Raw genomic sequence first — 26106 nt, forward strand, 5'->3', positions numbered from 1 at the left:
TGTAATCTAATAGAAATTGATGTATAGTGTTACCATTCTACTTTTGCAATATGTAGGGTATTAATGAAGTCCATCAAATTACTATAAATAATAATAAAAATAATCCAATAACATGCAAGTAGCGGACGCTAAATGGTGACCGCAAGGTCTTCATGTCCTTTAATAGTGGCTGCATGGACTCCAAGAATGGCTGAGTAATAACTTCTGGTGTTTTTTCTTTAATATTTACAATTTTATTTCTCGTGCTTCGTTTTTCTCCATTTTATTTCTCGTGCATCTTTTTTTGCGATTTTTATTTCACGTGTTTCCGTGTTTAGTAACCCCCTTTACCTACCTCTTGATAAAATATTTGATTACAACCTTATGTGTTTATATATCCTTATCTATCAAGCTTCCGTATTTTGAATGGTTTTCGGGAAATGATGATGCACCCTATTGCCTTAAAGATATGCATACGATTTATATATAGAATAAGATAAATAGAAAGTTCATCGACTGACATAATTTTCATTTTCCAAAATTACTACTAATAAATACGGAAGTTAGACATGGTTGTACCGATTATGAAACGAGTTATCTACACACTTCAATTATTGATATTTTTGATAATTCATTTCTGTAGTTGACTTTGATAACTCATATGGCGGACAAAAATGTAAGTACATTGTATGTCGTTCAAAATGTATTTTTTTTATATTTGTATGGAATATTTTATATACGGAAGAAAACCTCTTCACGGCCATTGCAATTTATACGTCGTCTGCAAGTTTCTATCCAAGGGTGCCAGGAGACCAACAACGATATATATATAGGAACAAAAAGGGCCAGATTTAGGCACAGTGCACAACTGAGACAGATTAAGCTTATTTTTGAACAACCCGACTTGTAATGTATGTTATTTTTTAGTGTATTATGACTACTTTGGAGACGGAGGTTAAGTAACAATTGTATGATTCAATAATCATAGTGAATTCGCATTTCGTAAGTCTAATATTGATTTAAATATAGACGGATCCTGGGGTCACCCGCCCCCACCCTTTTTGTGTGAAAAAATTGGTTGATGATATAGGGGATCACTGAAGCATGACTGGAGCCCCCCTCTTTATGAAAAATTCTGGATCCGCCACTACTAAATATAATACATTTTTTTTGTACCTTGTAGTATTTTGCTGGGACTCTGCAAAAAATATACAATTTATTTTTAAAACTATTCAGTGCACTCATCATTGATCATAATTATGTTTATTAGATCAATTTAACAACGTGTAACATGTGTAAGGCATTCGCCAATGTCAATTGATCTCAATTGACTGAATGACAAAAAAAAGTTTTATCTAATTATTGAACTACACTAACACGCAATACTGATACATGATTGGGTGTCTCTTTAATTTTTTATGATTCCTCTTTGTCATGTTTATACACAGAGTAAGGATTTGACAAAATTTGATATATCGTTTGACGGGTTGTGATGTACTAGTATTTGTTTTTCCCATGTTACTTTTAGATCAGTCACACTTTCATTATCTGTATTTGATTAAGGACCTTATATATATACAACTCATGAGTGTCCAGTTGATAAAGATATATTTCCCAAAAGTTTCATTTATGAAATCGTCGAAATTATCTATTTTATTGTACATAGCATTAATATTAACAACACAAAATATTAGCTGTCTACTAACAAGGTGCGTCGCTGGAAAACTGACACTGAAAAATGTTGCTGTACAATGAAAACCAACAAATTACGGTTTTAATCAAAACCCTTGATTATGCTTAATTTTTTGTATAAAATATTATAGTTCCCTTTATTTCAGAAACCTACGATTTTTTTAATTGCTTTATTTTTTGTTTGCCGTGAATTAGACTTTTTTCTCTGGCAGATATCTGTATAATGAGTCAATTTAATCCTCCCATGCAAGTCCCCGTTTGCACTTCAGTTCCACTCCTCTATGAGAGAAGGAGACAGAAATTTCGACATTTTTCACATAAATTACTTTTTTAGTTTATTTTTGAGAGTTTCACAACCCTTACGCTTCTATGCAATGCTTTTCTTCGGTATTAATTTAAATATAATTTTCATTTAAAAAGGTATTTACAAAAGAGATTAAGACTATGTATGATGACAGATCTCCAGTTTCCCAACAATTGAAAGACACACAAATACTTACCAAATTTCAGAACCATTTTTTCATGTAAATTTTCTAAGCCTAAAACACTAAAAGTATCATTAACCGCTTCAAAACAAAACTAAGATAGCATCGGGTACTCCTGAATAGATAAACATGACAGTTCCTGCTCCACTATGTTAGCAAGCGTCGTGTTGCTCATATGAAGTTAGAATTCGATGAAAATTGCTTTTCAATTGGTGATGTCACGCTAAAAGAGGGACGAAAGATACCAAAGGGACAGTCAAACTCATAAATCGAAAAAACTGACAACGCCATGACTAGAAATGAAAAAGACAAACAGACAAACAATAGTACACATGACACAACATAGAAAACTAAAGAATAAACAACACGAACCCCACCAAAAACTAGGGGTGATCTCAGGTGCTCCGGAAGGGTAAGCAGATCCTGCTCCACATGTGGCACCCGTCATGTTGCTTATGTGATAACAAATCCGGTAAATAGTCTATTTCGGTAGGTCACATTCATGAAAGGGAAGGGGTTGTAGTTACGACGTAAGGAACATATCCGATATCATTTGTGAAACGATATTCCATAACGGTCAACCAACTCGTGATGCGTCCGTAAAATTTACGAAGGGATGATTTAAAATTCACCATTTGGAACTCTTGGTTTAATAGCTTCCTTGTGAGCGGCATAGGCGGATCAATGGGGGGGGGGGACGGGCCCCCCTTTCGTGGACAAAATTTGGTTGATTATATAGGGAATCACTGGAGCCCCCCCCCCCTTACAAAAAGTTCTGAATCCGCCACTGAAGAGCAACCCTCTATCAAGAAAACCATGATAGGAAATGCAAGCACGGGAATATCGTATCAATTGGGAGATATATACCCCGAATTCAGGTGCTGCTGGAATGTTACTACTTAGAAATGGAAAGTTCACAATTGGAAAGCTGAAATCATCTCTTTTGTCGTAAGTTTTGTTTTCAACCGACCCTCATTGTCAATTTCTAGATGTAAGTCAAGATATGAGGCCGACTTAACTGTATCTGTAGTATCCTTTATCTCTAGTTCGATGGGATAGATGCGTTCCACATAGTCACCAAATTTTGAATTATTTAGTGAAAGAACATCATCTATTTTGTGAAAAGTAGAGTTAAAGGATATCTCTAACTTCTTATCTTTCTTCCTAAGAAGTGAGATAAAGGATAGATATTTCCCAACTCCTAACGATCAACCTAAATGATGATGACCGTAAAATTTCCAAGGGATGGCAACTATATATAATGACCGTCGGTGTTATGCAAAAACCTCGTATCTCAATTTTTTGCGGAAATCTTTTTATCAATTATTTAGGGTTAAATATGTATGTTCCACTGTATGCGAAAATATCTGATCTTCTAACCAATCATTATCCCAAATTCTGACATGTGACGAAAAAGTGTAGTCGGATTGATGAGACATTTTGTTGTGCGAAAATATCGTATCTCTAAGAAAAACACATGGCACAGCAGCTGACATTATCACAGGTACAGTTTTAACAATTTTAGGTTCTCAAAGCTATTAATGATGAAAAGCTTTGAAAATACATAATAGGTGCAGAAATTTTTGCTCGTCTTGGTAATTGATTGGTTAGAAGATCAGATATTTTCGCATACAGTGGAAAATACATATTTAATTCTAAATAATCGATAAAAAGATTTCAGTTTTTTCTGTCTGGTGTAAAATTATCATAACCTTAGATACGAGGTTTTTGCATAACAGCGACATTATATTACTATTTACTTCTTATGAGACGCTACAGGAATGTTGCTACAAAGAAAACTAAAGCTCACAATAAGAAATTTGACTAGACATACACGATCAATAGTCACTTTACCTTGAGTTATTCAATAAAATGACACCACCTATACAATGGGCCGCAAATTTATACAAAATTATTGGTTAAAGGAGTTCGCTACTCAGTTTCAAATTATTAGCTTTTCAAAACACTGAAATATATTGATAAGGGATTAATAAAGGGATCAAAAGAGCAAAAAAATATAGACAGTTCAATGTGCTTGTTTTCGAGACATTAGCCTTTGAAATTTTGGCTGGAAAATGTTCTCTCTTGACTACTCATAGCTTTATCATTGACAAGTTTGTTCTCAAAAACTATTAAAAAATAATTAAAATCTTATAAGACTTTTACAGATGGCTTATGTCATTATGCATGTAAAAAATCTATAAAAAGAAAAATGGGGGTCAATGGGCATTTTATTTTAAGGCATTCAAATGGATAAAACTAGAGGATTCCGAAAATATGACAAAAATAGCGAACATCCTTACTTATGACGCAAAATAAAAATTATAGAATTTTGACATTAGGTCAATGCAAATCGAAGGTCAAACAATATACAAACAATTTATCTTAGAGAAATGCTCCGCGAAAATATGCAAACTTTCTTGTGTCGTCGAACAAACATCGTAATTGCAAATGATTTCTTATCGTGTAAAACACAATTGTATTCTTTTCAGAGCAGTACATTTTTATTCCATGCTCAGCTTTGTGGCAGTAGAAGATTCGATTTGATTATAAAATGGCCGACTCATCTAACCGTAGACGTGTTGTATATGTTGATTGTTGATAAATCTTCTGGAAGAAGCGTGACGATTTTCTTAAATCCATCAGAAAGGAAATTCTGTTCTTCACTTGAATTTTCTCCTGAAACATCAAAGTACAGTATTTGTATCTATGGCCTTACAGTTAAAGAGACAGAATATGGAAGGTTTTATCAACTGTGTAGTCATTCGAAGAGGAAATTAGAAGGTTTAAAAGGTACTTGAAAAGAGTACGACCAATTTCGCCTGTACTATAATTTGTTTCACTTACTAGGTAAAAGCCTAAGAGTTTTCAAATTCTACTAGAAAATGATAGTCTATATAAATTCTTACAATACAGAAACTTACATATTTTCTCAAAATAAAAATAAAAAAAAACCCAACCCATGTTGCTGTGAAAGGTGAAGGAGTTTTGACACAAAATAATGGCAAATTTTACATGATTTTATCAAAGTTTGCATCGAAGGACATTGTTTACCAAAGTGAGCTTATTTGTATTCGTAAGACACTTATTAACTTAAACATAACTTTAGTTTTGTGTTTAACAATGTTTTTCTTATATATTTTTGGAATAAATACGCAAAACATTTTCAGAATGTCTCAAAATTGTGGTTCCTGAGAGTATTCAAGCGTTTATTATTTGATGAGATAATCTGATGTTTAGACATTAACCAAAATATTATTAGAACCTGAAAGTGCTGTGACACCATCAAGGAATTAAAGTAAAAATTGAAAGTTTGTTTTTATAAATTTGCCCGGGTGTGAAATAATTCAGGGGAAATTGGCCCTAATCCTAACCAAAGTCTTACTCTGCAAGCGTTAGGTAATGATCTTAAAGTGACTTTTACCTGATACTTTTGTTGTTTTGTTGTTTTGTTGTATTCTCATTTCTCTTTTTCCAATTAAGGGCATATCCAACAGTTTATTTTTGACGGTGAGAATTTTTTCCCTTGAAGATATTTCATTCTTCAATTGACAGAGAATCAAATTTTGCCCAAAAAAATATCTGTAGTTGATTTCTTTTTTGCAAATAATACTGCTGAAAATTGAAAATTTTTGCAATTTTGAAGAAAAAAACGTTATTTATTTAAAAAATATAAATATGATTTTTTAATCAACATATACTTATATAAAGGGGCTCAAATTGAAGCAAAAAAATTTATTGAGTTGATAATTTTTGTGCAATACTATCAAACTCATGCATATTCAGGACGAGTTTAATATTTAAAACACAACTGAATACAAACACATAAAACTAAGGGTTTATTATCAATGCTATCAAAAAAAGTTAATGTCTATTCTAACCAATGATTTGAGTTTGTTTATGGACTTTAAATTCTTAATACTTACATTAGATGTATGTTTCATTATAATACGTTATTCTGATTGGCTACACTGCAATCTTTGCGTTATTCCTTAATTAACTTCATAACACAATAAAATTTATCATTCATGATGACACGAGGTCCTACAATAAAGTGCACAGGTAAATTCAATAAAAACTTGATAAAAATAGTGTTTTCATGATCCAAGCTAAAACATGTAATTATAAGTACTGAATGCTTCTTTTTGTAACTTCATAGGGTTGTAAAAGCGTTGAACGTGCGCACACTTTTAGAAGTTACAGAAAGAAGCATTAAATTCTTAAGTATAGCTGCTGTAACACTGTTTGTCACTTTTTGAATTGGAACCGGATACGTACATGAAACTGGTCCTATCTTTTTTGTACCCCTTTGTTTGGCAATAATTAATAGAAAATATTATCTGCACATACAGAATCAAATAGTTTTTACTGGGACCACACTATTTGTAGTCTTATAGATCCTTTTCACCCTTAGTGTAACATTTTGATTCACACGGATACATTTTCTTTGAAAGCATAGTCTTGTTTCTTTGTATAAATATTGAATGATTGAATATCCCCTGAAATATTTTATATTTTGAACTTTAAAACATGTTGGTTTATGTAAAGGTTACGGTGGTAACGGATGAAGGTTAATCCAGTATTGCGTATTATGTGCACGGAAATCTCAACAAAATCTTAACATACGCTCTTTAAGTATTGCGCTATGAGTCGTGTTCACAAATCGATCTTGGTTTATATTCATATGAAATCGGTAAAAAAAAATTCAAACGACTGTATATTAAATAGTGTAATTTTTTTTCACTTTCAGTTGCAGACACAGATATCTCTGATATTACAATGAGTTTTGAAATGAAGAAAACTAGAGTAGTTGAAATGCCTATGCAACACAACATAAAGGTAATAAAGTAAAGATTGGAATTGAAAATATTTTCGATAGATATACTGTAGCATATTCTGAATAGTATACCCTTTATATGGCATTTTTTGTACCACGAGAAACGCAACGGGTGACAAATATAATGCTGTTATTACTCTCTCATATAGATTTCATCTTTAAAAGGTTTGATAAGCTTTCGTTTTGTTTATAATACCCAAATAAAAATGATGATAGTGAGCTACTTATTTCCTTCGGCCTAACAAAAAAGATGTAGATTCTGTATAAATTAGACACAATCTTGAACACAGGATACAAAAATGACTGGTGAGATAGAACAATGCATAGCGTTGGCAAATATTACAAATAAAGATACCAAATCATTTTGTAAACAAGGAATTAGATATTTGTAATGCTAACTAGAGGGGTATGCATATTCTTATTGATATTGTTGTCCACTGATGATATGGATGATATGGAATGCTCTGATTATATATATATTCTGCTAAATCTACCCGTCATACTGACTATTGAATTGATTAAAACCGGCAATGTAGCGATCTGGGTAGAAGGGCTTAAAATAATAAGGCACCACCCGTTCATCTTTTAATTTATTGGCAGTGTTGGGATTTTTTTCTCGGCACACACGATTGTTTTGATTTAAACACAAAACAAAATCAATACCATACATGTGCAAGATTAATAAAAAAAATAAATTAATTCATCATTTTAAATTTATTTGAATACTTTCAGTAGTTACTTTCTGAAACAACTGATTTTTTTTTAAAGAAGTTTATGATGAACCAAATTGAAAAAAAATCTAAACTGTCGATGCTTATTGGGAAAACAAGTTTTTGATAAAAGTTGAAACTCTCGTGCTGATAACCATTCATCAATTAGTATCAACGACTTTGACACATCTGCTGAATATAACACTGACTTAGCAGTTTATGTGTTACAGGGTATTTCCTTGCATGAAAATATCTGATATGCAAAAAGGTCTCGAGAAGTGAACTTGCCATATTGATACTAGAAACATATAAAAGGAAACTTAACTGATCATGCTTATTGGAAACTTCTTTTGTTACGTTTGTCACCGTATGCGTATGTTTACATAAGGGTAGGTGTGAGATCAGGTATGGAACGTTCAGTGGTTTTTTTCAAGAGTGAATGAAAGTATTGTCTTTTTGTGAGAGACCAGATTTATTAATTTACAGCTAAAATAATTCCAAGAGAGTACATCATCTAAATAGCGCTAGTTAAAAAGAAAAAAAAAATGTGATATTATGTGTTTTTAAATTCAAATTGAATTTGTAAATAATCCCAAGACAAATATCTTTGGTCGGAAATGATTTTTATAGACATATCTTACTGTCGACATGAAATACTAGTAGACGACATTTGATATGAAGTGTACTAATAAACAAATGGTAAAGATTGTTATTTATCCCAATTTATTATACTAGTATTGTTAATTTACAGAAGCCAATGAATGTGACAGTTTTACGTTGTCCACCAGCTACCTATTCGATAGTCCAGTCTGACAGCAACTCTAGCGATGGTTTCACACATGTAATATTCTTAAAGCAACCGAATCAAACTTTTGTTTTCATTCTCAATTCATTTAAATTAACATTTTTATTGCCACCAACTTTGAAATCAGGGACATGGACTGAAATTCAGATGTTGCGTTTGTCTCAGCAGAATTGTAGTACGAATAAGCACATGATAGCTGTAACAGTTCAACATAGTCACGTGATATCATTTAAAACGTGTAAGTAGCTTTAATCTTTCACTCTTTGAAATATGGTCATTCACTATATGAGATATTTATTTTAATGGTGATATCTTGAGATAATGAAGTAGCTTCTGTATAATTTTCATTAAATTCTGTAAAGTTTAACAATTATTTTCAGATTAAAAAATCTTATGCAACATACTTTACATGGATATTGACTGCAACAAAAGAACTAATTAGATATTAAACAAATTATGGTTGAGAGAATGCATCAAAGATATGGATATTTTCTTAATTTTCAATGTCACGAAGCGGGCGTTTTGACATGCCATAAAACCAGGTTCAACACACCATTTTTTTCTGAAAAACTCCAGTGCCAAAGGAATATGGCAGTTGTTATGTATATTGGCATTTGTTTTTGTTGCACTTCAGCGTTCCTGTTGTTCCTTTATTTTCCTCTTGATGTGTTTCCCTCGGTTTTGGTTTGTAACCCGGATTTGTTTTTTTGTCAATCGATTTATGACTTTTGAATACCGGTATACTGTTGCCTTTATTGATAATTGTCTCATTGGCAATAATGTTTTTTTTCGCTTTTTTTCAAATGCTTTTTATGTTTAAACAGCATCACATTGAATTTTACTTTACATTCCAGATTTGTCGATAGATGATTATAAGCAGTTATATGTTTTAGCTCTAGAATACCTATTTAGTAAGAATAAAAATGCACACCAATGTAAACCGATAGAATTTTTCTATAGAAATAAAAGCGAACAGTATTATAAGGACATTTTGAAATCTGCATCGGGAGAAATGATACCTTATATTAAAGACAATAATGGCGACCAAGGCTCTATTATTAATGGTGCTATTAACGGTCTGTTTTACAGTACCCTGCTAAGTTCAAGTTCAAAACCACCACCCATATCATTTTATGGACCTGTTCGACTTCATCTAAAGGCAAACGTTATGTTCACTGAGAATTGTAACATATATTTCTCAGATTTTTATTGCCACTATCAACAGCATTATGTTACAATTGTATTGACACGTAAAGGATCTCAAGAAGACGTTTTCTGTAATCAGTTTTTACTACAGATGGATAAATATAACAATCCGTTTATGCAAATTACCAGAAATATTAGTGGACTAAATGTTGTCACGGCTACAATGGCTGTTGTAGTAGAAGTCTTTTATACAGAAAGTGTTAATGTTCGATCTTTGCTACAGTGGGGACATGGTTATATAAGTAAAACAGTCTTGATGGGACGCGGTAGAAGTAAACCAGAGGGAATTCCAAAGAATGAAAATTGCGACAAATGTAATTTATCTTATAAGAAATGATTCTGAAATGTTCTCAAATTTGTGATTGACGTTTTCATATTTATAAGACATGCGATTTAGATATACGTCTGCAGCTAACCTCATTTTAAATATGAATACATATATATATGCTGGGTTTTTTTTCTAAGGTACAAAATAAAAATATCCAGCTGTAAGAAAGATTCTCAGTGAAATTGTAGTAGACAGCTATTGTTTTTTCCCCGAGTTTTGAAAATCATATCAAACACTTTTATATAGCTTTCATTGACATAAAAAAGAAGACAGTCAGTCGGTGACATACATGAACTTTATTGAACAACTACAAAACAAAATACAATTGGTCGATACACATTGTAAAGTAAAGCAAAATCTTTATGTAAATGGAAATACAGTATTCATGCATAAAAGAAAAAGAAATTGTTTCTGAATTATATGCATCAAAACTATCATTGCAAGCCAACTTGTATCTTTCAATGGTCAAAAACTATAACAATTGAATTACATCTTGATATGAGATATTGCCATGCAATTGTTACCAAATTCAGAAGAAGAAAAATGTTTGAGATTGTTTGTGAGTCTGATTCTTAATTTTTTACACGGTAAATATCTTTATATTTGAGAAACAGGAAAATTCGTGTTCCACCTGAACAGCGCATACTTAAATATACAGTAATTTTACCATACTATGAAATGACAATGTAATCAAACAATGATAAATATAAAATAAATTAATACATCACATGTTAAGATATATACATGATAAAACAAAATAGAACAAAATTCACGCAACTTTTATCTAAACAATTGTACCCGTCTTACTCTTTTTACACAACGAGCATGCAAAAATGACAGCCGCAATCTAAAAAAAAAAAGAACAGCAGTCAAATAAATTAAATTTATTTATTGGTTTAGATCAAAATACAGGATCGTCAGAATGTCATCTAAATTTTAATACCAGAAGATATTCATCAAAGAAATAATCAAATAGGTTGACAAGAAAATATATGTACAAATGTTAATATAGACTCGTTTTCGGAAATATTTTTGACAAGTTTTGTATAAAATGTTAACATATATATGATTACTACAATATTCACGATATGGAAATGCTACAATATTCACGATAAGGAAAATTAAATTAAAAAAACATCATGTTATAGTTAATAACCGTAAAATAGTATATTAACTCTCTTTAGAGAGTATTCTTTCTATTTCGTTAAGTATAATATATTTATGTTATTTTCGTTTTGCCGAAACTATACATTTCATAGTGAAAAGGAAATTCAGCTTACACGTCTATTTAACAGAGGTGACACTTTTTTTACTATTTATTACAAACGGTGTCTCCGACATTTAATTTCAAAATGAAATTCGTCTTCTTCTATGTTGTAGTTGACCCTAAACTTTATTCTATTTTTTAAGGCCGTAACAGTGAACAATATATATGTAGATGTCAGTTTGGTCTTTTGTGGATACTTGGATGCAAAACTCTTATATTAATTTGAGATTTGCATTACATATTAACGATCTTTAAAACGCACAAAAGAAGTTGCCTTTACTGTTATCATATAGAATGTTACAGCCTCAAATATTGAATCAAAATTTAATGTTCAAGTTTCATAAGATGTATTTTGTATTTTGGGTCATTCCAAAGTATGTGTATTTTATCTTTTATTTTGCTCGTTTGTTTTCAAATATTTTATTTAAAAAAAAAACATTTGTCATTTCAAAGTATGTGTATTTTTATCTTTAATTCTGCTTGTTTGTTTTACAATGATTTTTTAAAAATAAAAAATGTATCATTCCAAAGTATGAGCATTTTTTTCTTTTATTTTGCTTCCTTGTTTTCCAAATGTTTTTTTCTTTCAAATAAAACATGTTTCATTCAAAAGTATGTGAATTTTTACTTTTATGTATGTTTCAAAATTATTTTTTAAAATAAAACATTTGTCATTCATATATGTGTGGGTTTTTATTCTTTTGCTTGTTTGTTTTCACATTAATTTATTTCTGTCAATAAAATAGCGATTTAAACCAAATTTGTAAATAATATAATGAACGATAATCTTGAAACTTATTGGTGAACAACAAAGGGACAATATTTTGGCAAAACATTTAGGAATTTTTGGTCCTCAATGCTCTTCAACTTCTTACTTTATTTGGCCTTTTTAACATTTTTTTATTCGAGCGTCACTGATGAGTCTTTTGTAGACGAAACGCGCGTCTGGCGTAAATATATTTTTCAATCCTGGTATCTATGATGAGTTTATGTAATACCTTTCTTCACATCTTTGCTTCGTAAATGTACTTACCTCTGTCAACACGATAAAGACCCCAATACAAATGAAGGCAACTGAATACTTTGTTGCGAAATCTTTGACAGCATCATAACAACCCTGTAAAATATTTGTTAATGTATCTTTGACAGATTAATATAGTTACGTACTTTCACACAAGAGATATCTGCTAGAGCGTTTTAAAACACTTAAAGCATAAAAATCAGAGGAGCAGCACCTAACATTTGCGACCTGTGTTATTTTAAGAAGCTTTTAGCACAATTTTTGCAATTTTATTTGACTTATTGATGGAAACTATTTACAATATTTTTTCCATAAACCGTTGCTTTTATAGATTGTTATCATGAATTATGGTGGTATGGGTCTCTTCTCTCAATTTATCACGACTAAAATTGTATATAAGTATTTGCCTCCATGGTATCTTTTGAAGTCTAACAGTTATAGAGATCTCAACAGACGACACAGCTGAATTGCTAGAAAAAGACTGCATGTTCTTCGGTATTCAAATAGTTTGCAATACAATCGTTATATAAAAAGGACAAATGTGCTAGGTTTATACTTTTGTTATAACTATTATGTATGAGGCATCCTTGGAACATGTGGACAATCTGTTTCAACACAAGATCATAGCGTAAAAATAAGTAAGCAAGTGAAATTTGGAAATGCAATGATTGGTCAAGAAAGATTTTTAAATGATGGATTGTTTTTGTTTTACACTTTTAATTTTATTTATTTCAAAGGGAAACTCCGAAAATAATAGGAAAACAATATTGTAGATAGGCACAAAAGTATTATGTAATGAAGAAGATATCAAATGGATTATAACGAGTTCAGAGATTAAAAATTCATACCGTTTTTGTAGAAATTGCAATCATTCACAATGATGGTTCAGGCAAAGTGCAAACCGTTTATCTGCGATAATGGCGAAGTTCATGTTCTGTCATTGTAAACTTCTAGATGTCATGCTGATAACATGAGTGAAGCACGAATGGCACGATTTCAATGTATAAGAAGATTTTGATTACATTCGCTGTCATGATCCTTATCCTGATAAGGCAATGAAAATAGATATGTATTCCTACGACTTACCCCTACACATGCAAGTTGGCTTTAGATGAAATTGGCTATTTATTTTAGGTATTTTTTGACATACAGCTCTTCAACGGTTTCGGTACTTATACATCTTCGGATTTCAAATGTTTGGCTTTGAGCGTTCCTGATGAAGGTAAATCCAGAAAAGCGCTTCGGACGCAAGAAATTAATAACGTGTTGTTTTCAATATTTTACATCACTGGGTCGATACCTCTGCTGGTGGACTATCAGTCCCCGAGGGTATCATCAGCTCGGTAGTCAGTATTTCGGTACTGACATGATTTAACAAACTTTACTAAAATTGTCCGTTTATAAATTTATAAATTATTAAGAAACTAAAGTTTCAACTCCCTCAGGCAAAGTTGGCTTTAGATGAAATTGGCTATTTATTTTAGGTATTTTTTGACATACAGCTCTTCAACGGTTTCGGTACTTATACATCTTCGGATTTCAAATGTTTGGCTTTGAGCGTTCCTGATGAAGGTAAATCCAGAAAAGCGCTTCGGACGCAAGAAATTAATAACGTGTTGTTTTCAATATTTTACATCACTGGGTCGATACCTCTGCTGGTGGACTATCAGTCCCCGAGGGTATCATCAGCTCGGTAGTCAGTATTTCGGTACTGACATGATTTAACAAACTTTACTAAAATTGTCCGTTTATAAATTTATAAATTATTAAGAAACTAAAGTTTCAACTCCCTCAGGCAAAGTTGGCTTTAGATGAAATTGGCTATTTATTTTAGGTATTTTTTGACATACAGCTCTTCAACGGTTTCGGTACTTATACATCTTCGGATTTCAAATGTTTGGCTTTGAGCGTTCCTGATGAAGGTAAATCCAGAAAAGCGCTTCGGACGCAAGAAATTAATAACGTGTTGTTTTCAATATTTTACATCACTGGGTCGATACCTCTGCTGGTGGACTATCAGTCCCCGAGGGTATCATCAGCTCGGTAGTCAGTATTTTGGTACTGACATGATTTAACAAACTTTACTAAAATTGTCCGTTTATAAATTTATAAATTATTAAGAAACTAAAGTTTCAACTCCCTCAGGCAAAGTTGGCTTTAGATGAAATTGGCTATTTATTTTAGGTATTTTTTGACATACAGCTCTTCAACGGTTTCGGTACTTATACATCTTCGGATTTCAAATGTTTGGCTTTGAGCGTTCCTGATGAAGGTAAATCCAGAAAAGCGCTTCGGACGCAAGAAATTAATAACGTGTTGTTTTCAATATTTTACATCACTGGGTCGATACCTCTGCTGGTGGACTATCAGTCCCCGAGGGTATCATCAGCTCGGTAGTCAGTATTTCGGTACTGACATGATTTAACAAACTTTACTAAAATTGTCCGTTTATAAATTTATAAATTATTAAGAAACTAAAGTTTCAACTCCCTCAGGCAAAGTTGGCTTTAGATGAAATTGGCTATTTATTTTAGGTATTTTTTGACATACAGCTCTTCAACGGTTTCGGTACTTATACATCTTCGGATTTCAAATGTTTGGCTTTGAGCGTTCCTGATGAAGGTAAATCCAGAAAAGCGCTTCGGACGCAAGAAATTAATAACGTGTTGTTTTCAATATTTTACATCACTGGGTCGATACCTCTGCTGGTGGACTATCAGTCCCCGAGGGTATCATCAGCTCGGTAGTCAGTATTTCGGTACTGACATGATTTAACAAACTTTACTAAAATTGTCCGTTTATAAATTTATAAATTATTAAGAAACTAAAGTTTCAACTCCCTCAGGCAAAGTTGGCTTTAGATGAAATTGGCTATTTATTTTAGGTATTTTTTGACATACAGCTCTTCAACGGTTTCGGTACTTATACATCTTCGGATTTCAAATGTTTGGCTTTGAGCGTTCCTGATGAAGGTAAATCCAGAAAAGCGCTTCGGACGCAAGAAATTAATAACGTGTTGTTTTCAATATTTTACATCACTGGGTCGATACCTCTGCTGGTGGACTATCAGTCCCCGAGGGTATCATCAGCTCGGTAGTCAGTATTTCGGTACTGACATGATTTAACAAACTTTACTAAAATTGTCCGTTTATAAATTTATAAATTATTAAGAAACTAAAGTTTCAACTCCCTCAGGCAAAGTTGGCTTTAGATGAAATTGGCTATTTATTTTAGGTATTTTTTGACATACAGCTCTTCAACGGTTTCGGTACTTATACATCTTCGGATTTCAAATGTTTGGCTTTGAGCGTTCCTGATGAAGGTAAATCCAGAAAAGCGCTTCGGACGCAAGAAATTAATAACGTGTTGTTTTCAATATTTTACATCACTGGGTCGATACCTCTGCTGGTGGACTATCAGTCCCCGAGGGTATCATCAGCTCGGTAGTCAGTATTTCGGTACTGACATGATTTAACAAACTTTACTAAAATTGTCCGTTTATAAATTTATAAATTATTAAGAAACTAAAGTTTCAACTCCCTCAGGCAAAGTTGGCTTTAGATGAAATTGGCTATTTATTTTAGGTATTTTTTGACATACAGCTCTTCAACGGTTTCGGTACTTATACATCTTCGGATTTCAAATGTTTGGCTTTGAGCGTTCCTGATGAAGGTAAATCCAGAAAAGCGCTTCGGACGCAAGAAATTAATAACGTGTTGTTTTCAATATTTTACATCACTGGGTCGATACCTCTGCTGGTGGACTATCAGTCCCCGAGGGTATCATCAGCTCGGTAGTCAGTATTTCGGTACTGACATGATTTAACAAACTTTACTAAAATTGTCCGTTTATAAATTTATAAATTATTAAGAAACTAAAGTTTCAACTCCCTCAGGCAAAGTTGGCTTTAGATGAAATTGGCTATTTATTTTAGGTATTTTTTGACATACAGCTCTTCAACGGTTTCGGTACTTATACATCTTCGGATTTCAAATGTTTGGCTTTGAGCGTTCCTGATGAAGGTAAATCCAGAAAAGCGCTTCGGACGCAAGAAATTAATAAAGTGTTGTTTTCAATATTATGCAGCACTCTGATACAATGTTAGAAGGAAATTGCCCAAAGATATGCAATGAGCTTCTATCAGAGGTTATTTGCTCTCACCGGATTATGATGGATGTGAAATGACAACCCTAGTCTACGCAAATGTATTTGATATTTGTAATGGTATTGCAAAAGATAACTGGTATTCAACCAAGATGATGCACTATTTCTTGTTCGTATTTCAGTATTATTTCTTAGTTCTTTGCTTTTCGAATTAAAGTAGATTATGTTTCATAATATTTAAAAGGAACCATTGGGATTTTGACGTGATACGCAGTTTTATTTGCGTTCAAATATAAATTGAAATTACAATTTAATGTTTCCTAACACCTTTCTGCTATAGCAAACTAAAACATGCAACATGGTACTTCTGCATAATATGACTGGAACGAACTTATAAAATTTATGCAAATTTGAGCAAAAGAAAGAAACACCACATTTTGTTTTGACAAATGGCACATGCACACATAAATGTACATAAATTATGCATGTTGACATTGTTGTCCAGATTGCCGGGAATGAAGACCTCAATCAATTTGTATAAAATTATGCATTTTTACAAAAAGGATTCAAAAGTTATTTTAACCACACAAAATGTTTTGTCCATTTACCATAAGGTACTACTCTATATGTGTATGATACAAACAAACAAACAGAAAGTAATGAAACTAAAAGAACTGAAAGACCAACCAGCTCCAATTCTCACACCTATCTTCAAAACATCACTTGAAACTGGCATTACACCAACAGACTGGAAACACGCCAACGTAGCACCAATATTCAAATCAAAGTACTGAAGTACTGAACATCGGATGACCGCAGGTTCTTGTGGATGGTCAAAAGCACATGTCACAGAAACAGATCACATCTCTATACCTGAAACTTGGGTTTATTTACAGAGATATTTTTTTCTGATACAAGTTCGTGTTGGGATGATGAATAAATGACAGGAAATTCAACCTCACCGTAATAACTATTATATTGTAGTGCAAGAAATCAGTATACCTTGGACTATTATACTTGTATAATAATAGTGTAGAGAATACACTGGTTTGTTGTTATATATATTATTAATATTACGATTGCATGTATGTACCGATTATCAGGTTGTCTGCATGTTGATATCGTAAAATATCAGCTGCGAGACATAATATTAAGCTTTTTGTCGAGTAAGCGCAGCTGATATTTTACAATATTAATATGCCGATAATCTGATAATCGATTTATCGGGCTGCATTTGCGTCTTTTGGAAGTATTGTCTTAGTTTCACCAGCAACCGGAAATTGACTTGATAAGTTCCGGTCAAACTTATCAACGTCGGTTTAAACATTATGACGTCGCTGATATGTCCATGTCAAAGTTATTAAGGCCAGGTCAACGTATTTGACGTCACAAAGCCGTGATATGGAGTTTTATTAAGAGCTGAGCAGATTGATATAGACAGTTGGACGACCGATAAATATCATTTTCATCTATTTGTATATATGATAATTTTATTCTACTATTATTATAGTTCAGTGCAAGTGCATGGTGGACACTCTTCTGTAAAAAAAACCAAAGCCTTAAAGGCTGTAAAAGCAATTGCTGCCATGTTAATGTTTTGGGACACTTTTATTTTTCATCTACATATATAAGAATTAAACCTGACATGACATGGTTGTCTAGTGAAAAGCAAGAAGGTTTTGACTTTATATCAATAAAAGACTTAAGCAGGAAATCATTTTTAATATGTTTTATATTTCACAAGGAGACATTACAACAAGTTTCCAGGCTAAAGTTGGGGGTAATTATGGATTATCCCCTGGTAGTGTTTGTAACTGGCCAATAATTACTTTTATTTATTTAATTTTAACAATTTTCATAATTAATTTAAATTAACCATTCAGTTAAAACATTTCACCTTTCGAGACGCTAATGTTGAAAAATGGGACAGAAATAAAATAACTTACAAGTCATAAACATGTAAAAAATAAATATATATTTCAGCTTACTAAAAATATTTTCATAGTGTTACTTTGACATCATTTCTTAAAACTAAGTCCCACACATAATTGTTCATTTGATATGTGTCATCCTCATGCGGTACGAGAAGTTTTCGTGTCGCTAAATAGTCTTCTTGTCGCTTAATTTATTCTTCTTGTCCGTTCTTGACGCTTCTTGTCGCTAAAAGTTCTTCTTGTCGTTATTAGTGAGACCGCTATTTTTAGATTACAGGTGGTCATTTACACTACACGTATAACCTGTGTAGTGATTTTTATTTTACGATAAATTTATGAATGAACGATAATTTTATGAATGAACAAGAGCACCTGACCTCTTTCTGAAACACCAATTAAACATATAAAATCGTATTTATTAAGATATAATTCAGTCAAATTTTCACAACTAAATCAACAACTGAAATGATTCCATATTTTGTTGAAACATCGTACAACCGGAGAACAGAAATCGCAGGTATGAAAATGCACTTTTTTCACTGGTGTTGAAAACCCAAAACTAATTTGACTAGAATTTATGAATGACGGAAATTTAAGCGATAACAATACATCGGAGTGACCTCAAGGTCATCCTCTGTAAAAAGGGGGAAAATATAAACCAGAAAAGTACCGTTCTATATCATTGACATGTATTTCCTGTAAACTTATGAAGCATATAATCACTAAACACATCATCAACCATCTTGACCTTCAGCATGGCTTCCGTCAGTCTAGATCTTGCGAAACTCAACTCATTTCATTCATCTAAGAACTTGCAGCAAATAATAACAACAACACTCAAATAGACTTAATTATAATGGACTTTGCCAAAGCCTTTGACAAAGTCCCTCATAAAAGATTACTCTATAAATTACACTATTACGGTATCCAAAATGAAACTTTAAACTGGGTCTCTGCCTTCCTAAATGACAGAACACAAACAGTTGTCCTGGATGGAGAGTCATCTGACCTAGCCCCAGTCACTTCAGGTGTCCCTCAAGGCACAGTTCTGAGCCCAGTATTATTCTTGGTATACATTACTGACCTACCAGAATACCTATCATCCAGTAAGCTCAGACTGTTTGCCGATAACAGTATCATCAAATCTCAAAGTGACTGTGATGCACTACAGTTAGATTTAGATGCAGCTGCTAGGTGGGAGCAAGACTGGTTGATGGCTTTCCATCCAGACAAAAGCACAGTCCTTACATTATCACAGAAGAAAAACCCATTTAAACATGACTTTATCTTCCACAATCACAAACTGGAACTTGTGTCTCCGGCTAAATATCTGGGCATTACACTTCAATGCAACCTAAAATGGTCAAAACATACAGACAACATCATAGCTAATGGCAACAAATCTCCAGGCTTCTTAAAAAGAAACTTAAAAACATCATGTCACAACATCAAAACTCAGGCTTCTGGCGCTAGTCCGTCCTAAACTGGAATATTCATGTTCGGTATGGGACCTTTACACAGTTGAACAAACCTCTAAAATCGAGATGGTCCAAAGGCGGGCTGCCAGATATGTCTGTAACAGATACCATAACATCAGTAGCCCGACAGATATGATAAACACACTAAACTGGCCAACTCTACAGGAAAGAATAGGCACAAGATTAATAATGTTCTACAAAATAGTACATCAAATCGTAGCTATACCATCTGCTATTCTCATACCATCAGACAGTAGAACCCGCAAAAACCATAATTTTACTTTTAGACACATTTCAACCAAAAAAGATACATATAAATATTCATTTTTTCGATATACCTTAACTCAGTGGAACTTATGGTCAATGCAATCAGTCGCTGTCGACACAGTCGACACTTTCAGAGAACAGCTCACATCAGCTGTTCTCCACAAATTCATCTAACTCATTATTAGCCTATGTACATAATTTTAATCACAATTTTAAAATTAAATTACGCACCTCAAATTTATTTCCAAATATTTTTGTTTTTGTTTTTGTAAATATATATAGGCCACGCTGTGCAAACAGTAAACAATCTTCAGATCATTGAAGGACTACTGAAAACCTAAAGAAGAAGAAGAAGAAGAATGTCGGTTCACAACTTTGTCTTAATAAATTATACACTAATATACCTTTGAGTGTTGTCCAGTTGGGGTTGAACCCCTGGTAAATGAACAAGTACTGGCCGTGTATGAAGACGATGTCGCTGATGGACAACATGATATGGGAATTTCACCTCCAACTGCTACATACCATGCAGAGCCTGTGTAATCATTGTCAGCGCCTGTATCAGTGACAGCATCAATACCACAACACTCAAGCTAAAATGTATATTAAATATGGAAAATGTTTTCATACGAATTAGTTATTCTTTCTTGCAAAAGAATTAGGGCAGGTAGGCTTTCAATTACATATTTACTGTCCAACATTGACACATATTCGATTAGAATAAGGCGGGAAACCATGGCATACTAGTACCCAGATAATTTTGATTGCATACTCATAAAGAGATATTGCTTTCTTTTATTCTTGAGCTTAATTGAGATATAAATTGTAACCTCTCCATCGTTGCAATGTAAGTTCTAGTGCTGCAGAGATCTAGGATAAGCCCAGTGCAGAAGTTTTATAGCCTATCACTGCGTATGTATACTCGAGCCTTGACGATCTAAAATCCAGTACCAGAGCTGTAAAGTCAAGTTTTGAAGATTTAAACTCCAATCCAGTAAATATATAGAACACTTAATAAAACTAAAAAATTGCTAATGTCATGGTTAACAACTTCATTGCCAATGAGAAGGTGATAATAACAGAATAAAAATATGTTTGGTGATCGTGTAAAAAAATAAATAAAGGAGTAGGTTCAGTAAGACCCCTTTTTGGCCCCAAAATAAAGCAGTTTTACAAAATTGTTAAAATGTAAACCTTTTGTTATTTATTGGACAGTAGAATGCTTCTGCTACATAAATATGGGCTGTTTTTGACAATACAATGCACATATATCCGGTACTAGCACCATTAAGTCATGCTAAATTACTGAAATCCTCATAATTCTAGCATTTTAGATAAATTTTAGACGGTTTTCGTGTAAAACGAAAGTGGCCGCATTCGTGTTCATCCTTTATATTGAAATGTAAGTTGTATTTTATGATAATACATAACATATATAAAGGTTGAGGATGAACACGGATGCGGCCATTTTCATTTTTACCAAAAACCATCTGAAAAGTGACATTTTTCTGCATATTTGGTAGATTTTTCATATTTGAGCTTGAATCGGATCGTTTTTAATGACTAAATCTGTTAAAATCTTTCACATAAACTAATTAATTCAAATAAAATAGACACTTAAGTGTTTAAAAAGTGGTCAAAATCTTTCGTCAGATGAACCTGAAATTTGAGGCCAAAATCGGTGCTTACCGGACCTACTCCTTTGTACCGACAGTTTTAGAATAGCCACAAAGGGAGGCTCAAGAATTTTGGATAGGTTGTTGTTATTCCATAAAACGGATTAGATAAAAAGTATTTGGGCAATTTTGCTAAATAATCATAAAAATCTGCAAAACACGTGATACAGTTTTTTTTTTTTTTATCTAATCGAAAATGGAGAAGTGGCGTGCTATTCCCTATACACCACACTCTGTGGATCTGCCACTTGAAACACTTACATTCATGTTGAGATAGTTCCATCCTGATGAAAGTTCGTGTGTTGTCAGATCGTCTGTTGTAAATTTTAGAAGTGCCGTTTTCATCTCCGTTTTCAGTTTGCTTTCAATCTGTGCCAAAAAGATAAATGTGAAAATTTCGAACATGTTTTTATTTTTTGGTTCATTATTCGATTACCAAGTTTATCAAACAATGTAAAAGGTCAACCAAAAACTACTTTTGACTGGCTGAATGCAATCGTGATGCATTTCAATGTCTAATTCTATTTCCCAATAAAATTCAGATTCATGACACCATCTGCTTGGAATGCCAACCTCATTACAATGCGAAGGAAAACAAACGAAAAGCCACATCTCGCAATTTAATGTTTTAAGCATAAAATGTAATCATAAGAATAGAATGCTTCTTTTTGTAATTATATAGGGTTGTGTATTGTTGTGTGTTTGTATTTTTCTACATTGGCTAGAGGTATAAGCTAGGGGAGGTTTGAGATCTCAATAAACATATTTAACCCAACCACATTTATGCACCTGTCCCTAGTCAGGAGTCTCAGGCCTTTGTTATTCTTGTTTAATTTTTGATTTTTGATTTTTGTTCATTTGTATGTTTTGGAGTTTAATATGACGTCCATTTTCATTGAACTAGTACATATTTTTGTTTAGGGCCAGCTGAAGCCCGCCTACGAGTGCAGGATTTTCTCGCTTTGTTAAAGAACCTTTGGTGGCCTTCGGCTGATTCTTCTATTTGGTCGGGTTGTTGATTTTTTGACACATTCTCTATTTCCATTTCCAATTTAAAAGAGTTTGTTATTCGCAGATTCATAGAATGAAGCGACCCTTCCGCTCGATATGTAAAATGTGCTTCGGTCAACACATTTCGTTTCACCCCAGTGAAATTACAAAAAGAAGCATTGATTCAGAATTCTCAAATACAAATTTCTCTATATTGTACGTAATTCAACTATTTTCAAATATGCTGACAAATTAAATTGCAACATTTTAATTGGGGAAAACTCCTTTCCACAGTTATGTATTTTCAAATACTGATATCGTAGAAAATTATAAATAAGAAAGTATGATATATTGTATCGATAGTTGATCTCTTTTATGTATTTTTTGGTCGTCAGGTTTTCGTCTCGTTGACTTATGGTCAAAATGTTTTATTCATATAAAGGAATCATTTTTGTGTATATTTTTTTTAATGTATGATACTATGGTGTAGTAAGGTAATTGCAACATGAATGATGTCATTTCTAAAATAACAAGTTCTATAGATGTACTATACTTACATCAGAGTTAAAAATAATCCACAGAATAACAATAACAAACTTTCCAATTGCCAAGATCAGTACTATTATTATGTACTATAAAGAAAGAATAATGCTTTTTAAAAAGAGGGAAATAAAAAAAGATATGTTAAACGAGATTTATTGAAAACATGGAAAACATAAAGGTAATGCTTTCTAGCATAGGGTATAGAAGAAACTGTGTTATAATCAGCACTGTCCTGAGTTTTATAGGGAGATGGTTGAGCGCTCACGAACATATCAAACCCTTTCATCTTTCACATATATAGCTTTGCCATGTCGGAAGCATGAAATATAGTGCATATCGTCGGTTCCTGTCTTTAAGACAGTACGATGACCTGTTAGTGTTCACATATCTTTGATATTTTGTCTTTATTGGAAGTTGTCTCTTGGTAATTAAAATACATCTTCATGTTGTTAAATTAAATAAGAACTGCTGAGGAGCCTCTTAGCTTTTCTTTCCAGGCCTCATGGGTTTTAACATAGGTTTATGGTATTATCGCTAATCTTTAGCTTTTAGGCAGTGTTTGATGATTATTAGTATGCGTTAAGGTCGTGATGCTGTTATCGTTCTTTTTCTAAAATGAGTTTTTGATTGACTCCTTGGGATTTCCTTGTCACGATTCCTATAAATATATAAAAATTAAAACTTTTACGAAAATAATACATTTAGACTGTTTATAATGATACATGCATTATGTATATGCAAGGAAAAGATCTAACGTGTTTCGGTTCTTATATTAATACCATTGCTTTCAAATATTTTGCTAAGTGCGTTCCTTATTAAGGTAAATCCAGATAAGCGCTTCGAACACAGCAAAATTTATACCTTTTTATTTCAGTACTAGTTATAGTGTTAATAGTTTAACTTACAATAATCAGAAGACATCTGATTTTACAGCATGCACCGATCGCACCAATCAATGAGAGAACAAGTACAAAGGAACCCAGTACAATCAATGTTATAGACAAGCCTTTGGCCATGTCACCAAGATTTGTCACACCAAAACTGACACTTTTTAATGCTGGCAACACATCATCATTAATGACATCTTCGTTTAGAACAACTAGTATTCCTGGAATCAACAGTCCTAATCCAAGCAGCTGCAAAACAATAACGAAACTGATGAGAGAACCTATCATTTTTTGTTTATAGGAAGTGGTAAATTAATATAAAAATACATACACTATCTTCTAATCCTTGTTATTAAATGATAGCTGATATTTAGATTTTTACATTCTAGCGCGAGATTTTTTTTGCTGCTTTGAACATGGGCTGGTTTTTTTTGGGGGGTTATCTTTGGTTGGGTTGTTGTCTCTTTGACGCATTCCCCATTTCTATTCTCAGTTTTATTCAGTCTGTTTTTGTCATATTTCAGTTATAGATTACAAAGAGACGTACAGGAACATTCTTATTTACGTGGTTATCGTTGTAGGAACAATTGCTTTCTTATAGATATGCATGGATGATTAATAATTTTCGCAAAAAGGAACATTTTATCGCAAGAGCTTTTATTGTGGTAACATGAAACCTTAATTTCAAACTGGAATCAATTCCTTCTACAGACTTTTAGATAATGTACTACTCTTACTACTAGCAATATCTGCTACATGTCTCATATGATCAAATCAATTATTAGTATCGATACTAAATATGCTCAGGAATCTCTGGCCTTTGTTAGTCTTGTATTATTTTAATTTTAGTTTCTTGTGTACAATTTGGAAATTAGTATGGCGTTCATTATCACTGAACTAGATATAGGAAGATGTGGTGTGAGTGCCAATGAGACAACTCTACATACAAATAACAATTTAAAAAGTAAACCATTATAGGTTAAAGTACGGCCTTCAACACGGAGCCTTGGCTCACACCGAACAACAAGCTAGTATATATTTGTTTAGGGGCCAGCTGAAGGACGCCTCTGGGTGCGGGAATTTCTCGCTACATTGAAGACCTGTTGGTAACCATCTGCTGTTGTTTTTTTCTATGGTCGGGTTGTTGTCTCTTTGGCACATTCCCTATTTCCATTCTCAATGTTATTGTTCATGTCCAAGTTGAAAAACTTATTTCACATCACAATGCATTCCGTTGTTTTGAGAATTCGGTATTGATGACAGATAACGTATCTATTAACAAAAACATTTAGTCTCATGGCAAATTAAAAAAAAATATATTATTCTGTATAAGTACATGCAGAGTGCACATTGCTCTCATGTACCCGAAGAGTGCACATTGCTCCCTACATAACAATGGTTATTGTCTCATTGAGGTAAAACCCAACCCCTTTTTATTCATATTATTGTCAGGTGCGGATCCATGATTTTGAAAAGGAGTTTTATTTTACATATAAGATTGTTGCTTATTCTGTATCTATTTTTTTAATATTGTTTTGTCACAGTTTTTGTTCGTTTGAATTTTTAATTGTCATTGTTACATAATCTACCTAAATATTATACTTATTACTTACAATAAATAATATGTTGATGATGACCAGTGCAATTTTGCTGACCTTTTGATTACACATGACTTCTATGTTCTAGTATATCTACTAAGTATATAAAGAATATATATAAATACAATTAGTTTGTTAAAGAGGCAGTAGCTACGATATATATAAAAAATTTTTTTTTTTAGATCAATCATTAATCAAATTGGAATAATGAAATAATAATTTGCTTTTAGCAATCAATTTCCTTTAATTTTGTTGAAATAAGCGATTAAACATAATTTTTGACTGATTCACTTGCAAGT

The 26106-nt window shown here is 32.6% G+C and overlaps 2 protein-coding genes across 8 annotated transcripts in view; one reads left to right on the forward strand and one right to left on the reverse strand.

Moving 5' to 3' along the window:
- The first annotated feature begins 337 nt into the window (after positions 1–337).
- Positions 338–11991, forward strand: LOC139523386 (phytanoyl-CoA hydroxylase-interacting protein-like). 6 transcript variants are annotated; one of them, XR_011664601.1, is made up of 6 exons: positions 338–655; positions 4649–4949; positions 6907–6995; positions 8455–8746; positions 9363–11767; positions 11847–11991. XR_011664601.1 is itself a non-coding variant. In XM_071317388.1 (5 exons), exons 1-5 carry the CDS (start codon positions 641–643, stop codon positions 10049–10051), a joined length of 1386 nt encoding a protein of 461 aa, XP_071173489.1. In that variant the 5' UTR covers positions 338–640; the 3' UTR covers positions 10052–11991. The 6 variants fall into 6 exon arrangements, 5 of the variants coding, with proteins under 5 accessions (XP_071173489.1, XP_071173491.1, XP_071173492.1 ...); XM_071317388.1 differs by having other exon boundaries at positions 9363–11991; XM_071317390.1 differs by having other exon boundaries at positions 536–655; positions 4654–4949; positions 9363–11991.
- The window catches only part of LOC139523387 (tetraspanin-9-like), a 19668-nt gene continuing 3880 nt past the window's right edge, over positions 10319–26106 (reverse strand). For both annotated transcript variants that reach the window (XM_071317394.1, XM_071317395.1), the window contains exons 2-8: positions 25823–25903; positions 24228–24458; positions 23337–23411; positions 22051–22158; positions 20518–20706; positions 12343–12426; positions 10319–10889 (exon numbers count right to left, since the gene is read on the reverse strand). In XM_071317394.1, coding sequence (XP_071173495.1) covers positions 10827–10889; positions 12343–12426; positions 20518–20706; positions 22051–22158; positions 23337–23411; positions 24228–24458; positions 25823–25879 — 807 coding nt within the window. In that variant the 5' untranslated portion in view covers positions 25880–25903 and the 3' untranslated portion in view covers positions 10319–10826. The remainder of the gene's footprint in view (positions 10890–12342; positions 12427–20517; positions 20707–22050; positions 22159–23336; positions 23412–24227; positions 24459–25822; positions 25904–26106) is intronic.

This window comes from Mytilus edulis, chromosome 5, assembly GCF_963676685.1.
Source record: "Mytilus edulis chromosome 5, xbMytEdul2.2, whole genome shotgun sequence".
Classification (NCBI taxonomy): Eukaryota; Metazoa; Mollusca; class Bivalvia; order Mytilida; family Mytilidae; genus Mytilus; species Mytilus edulis.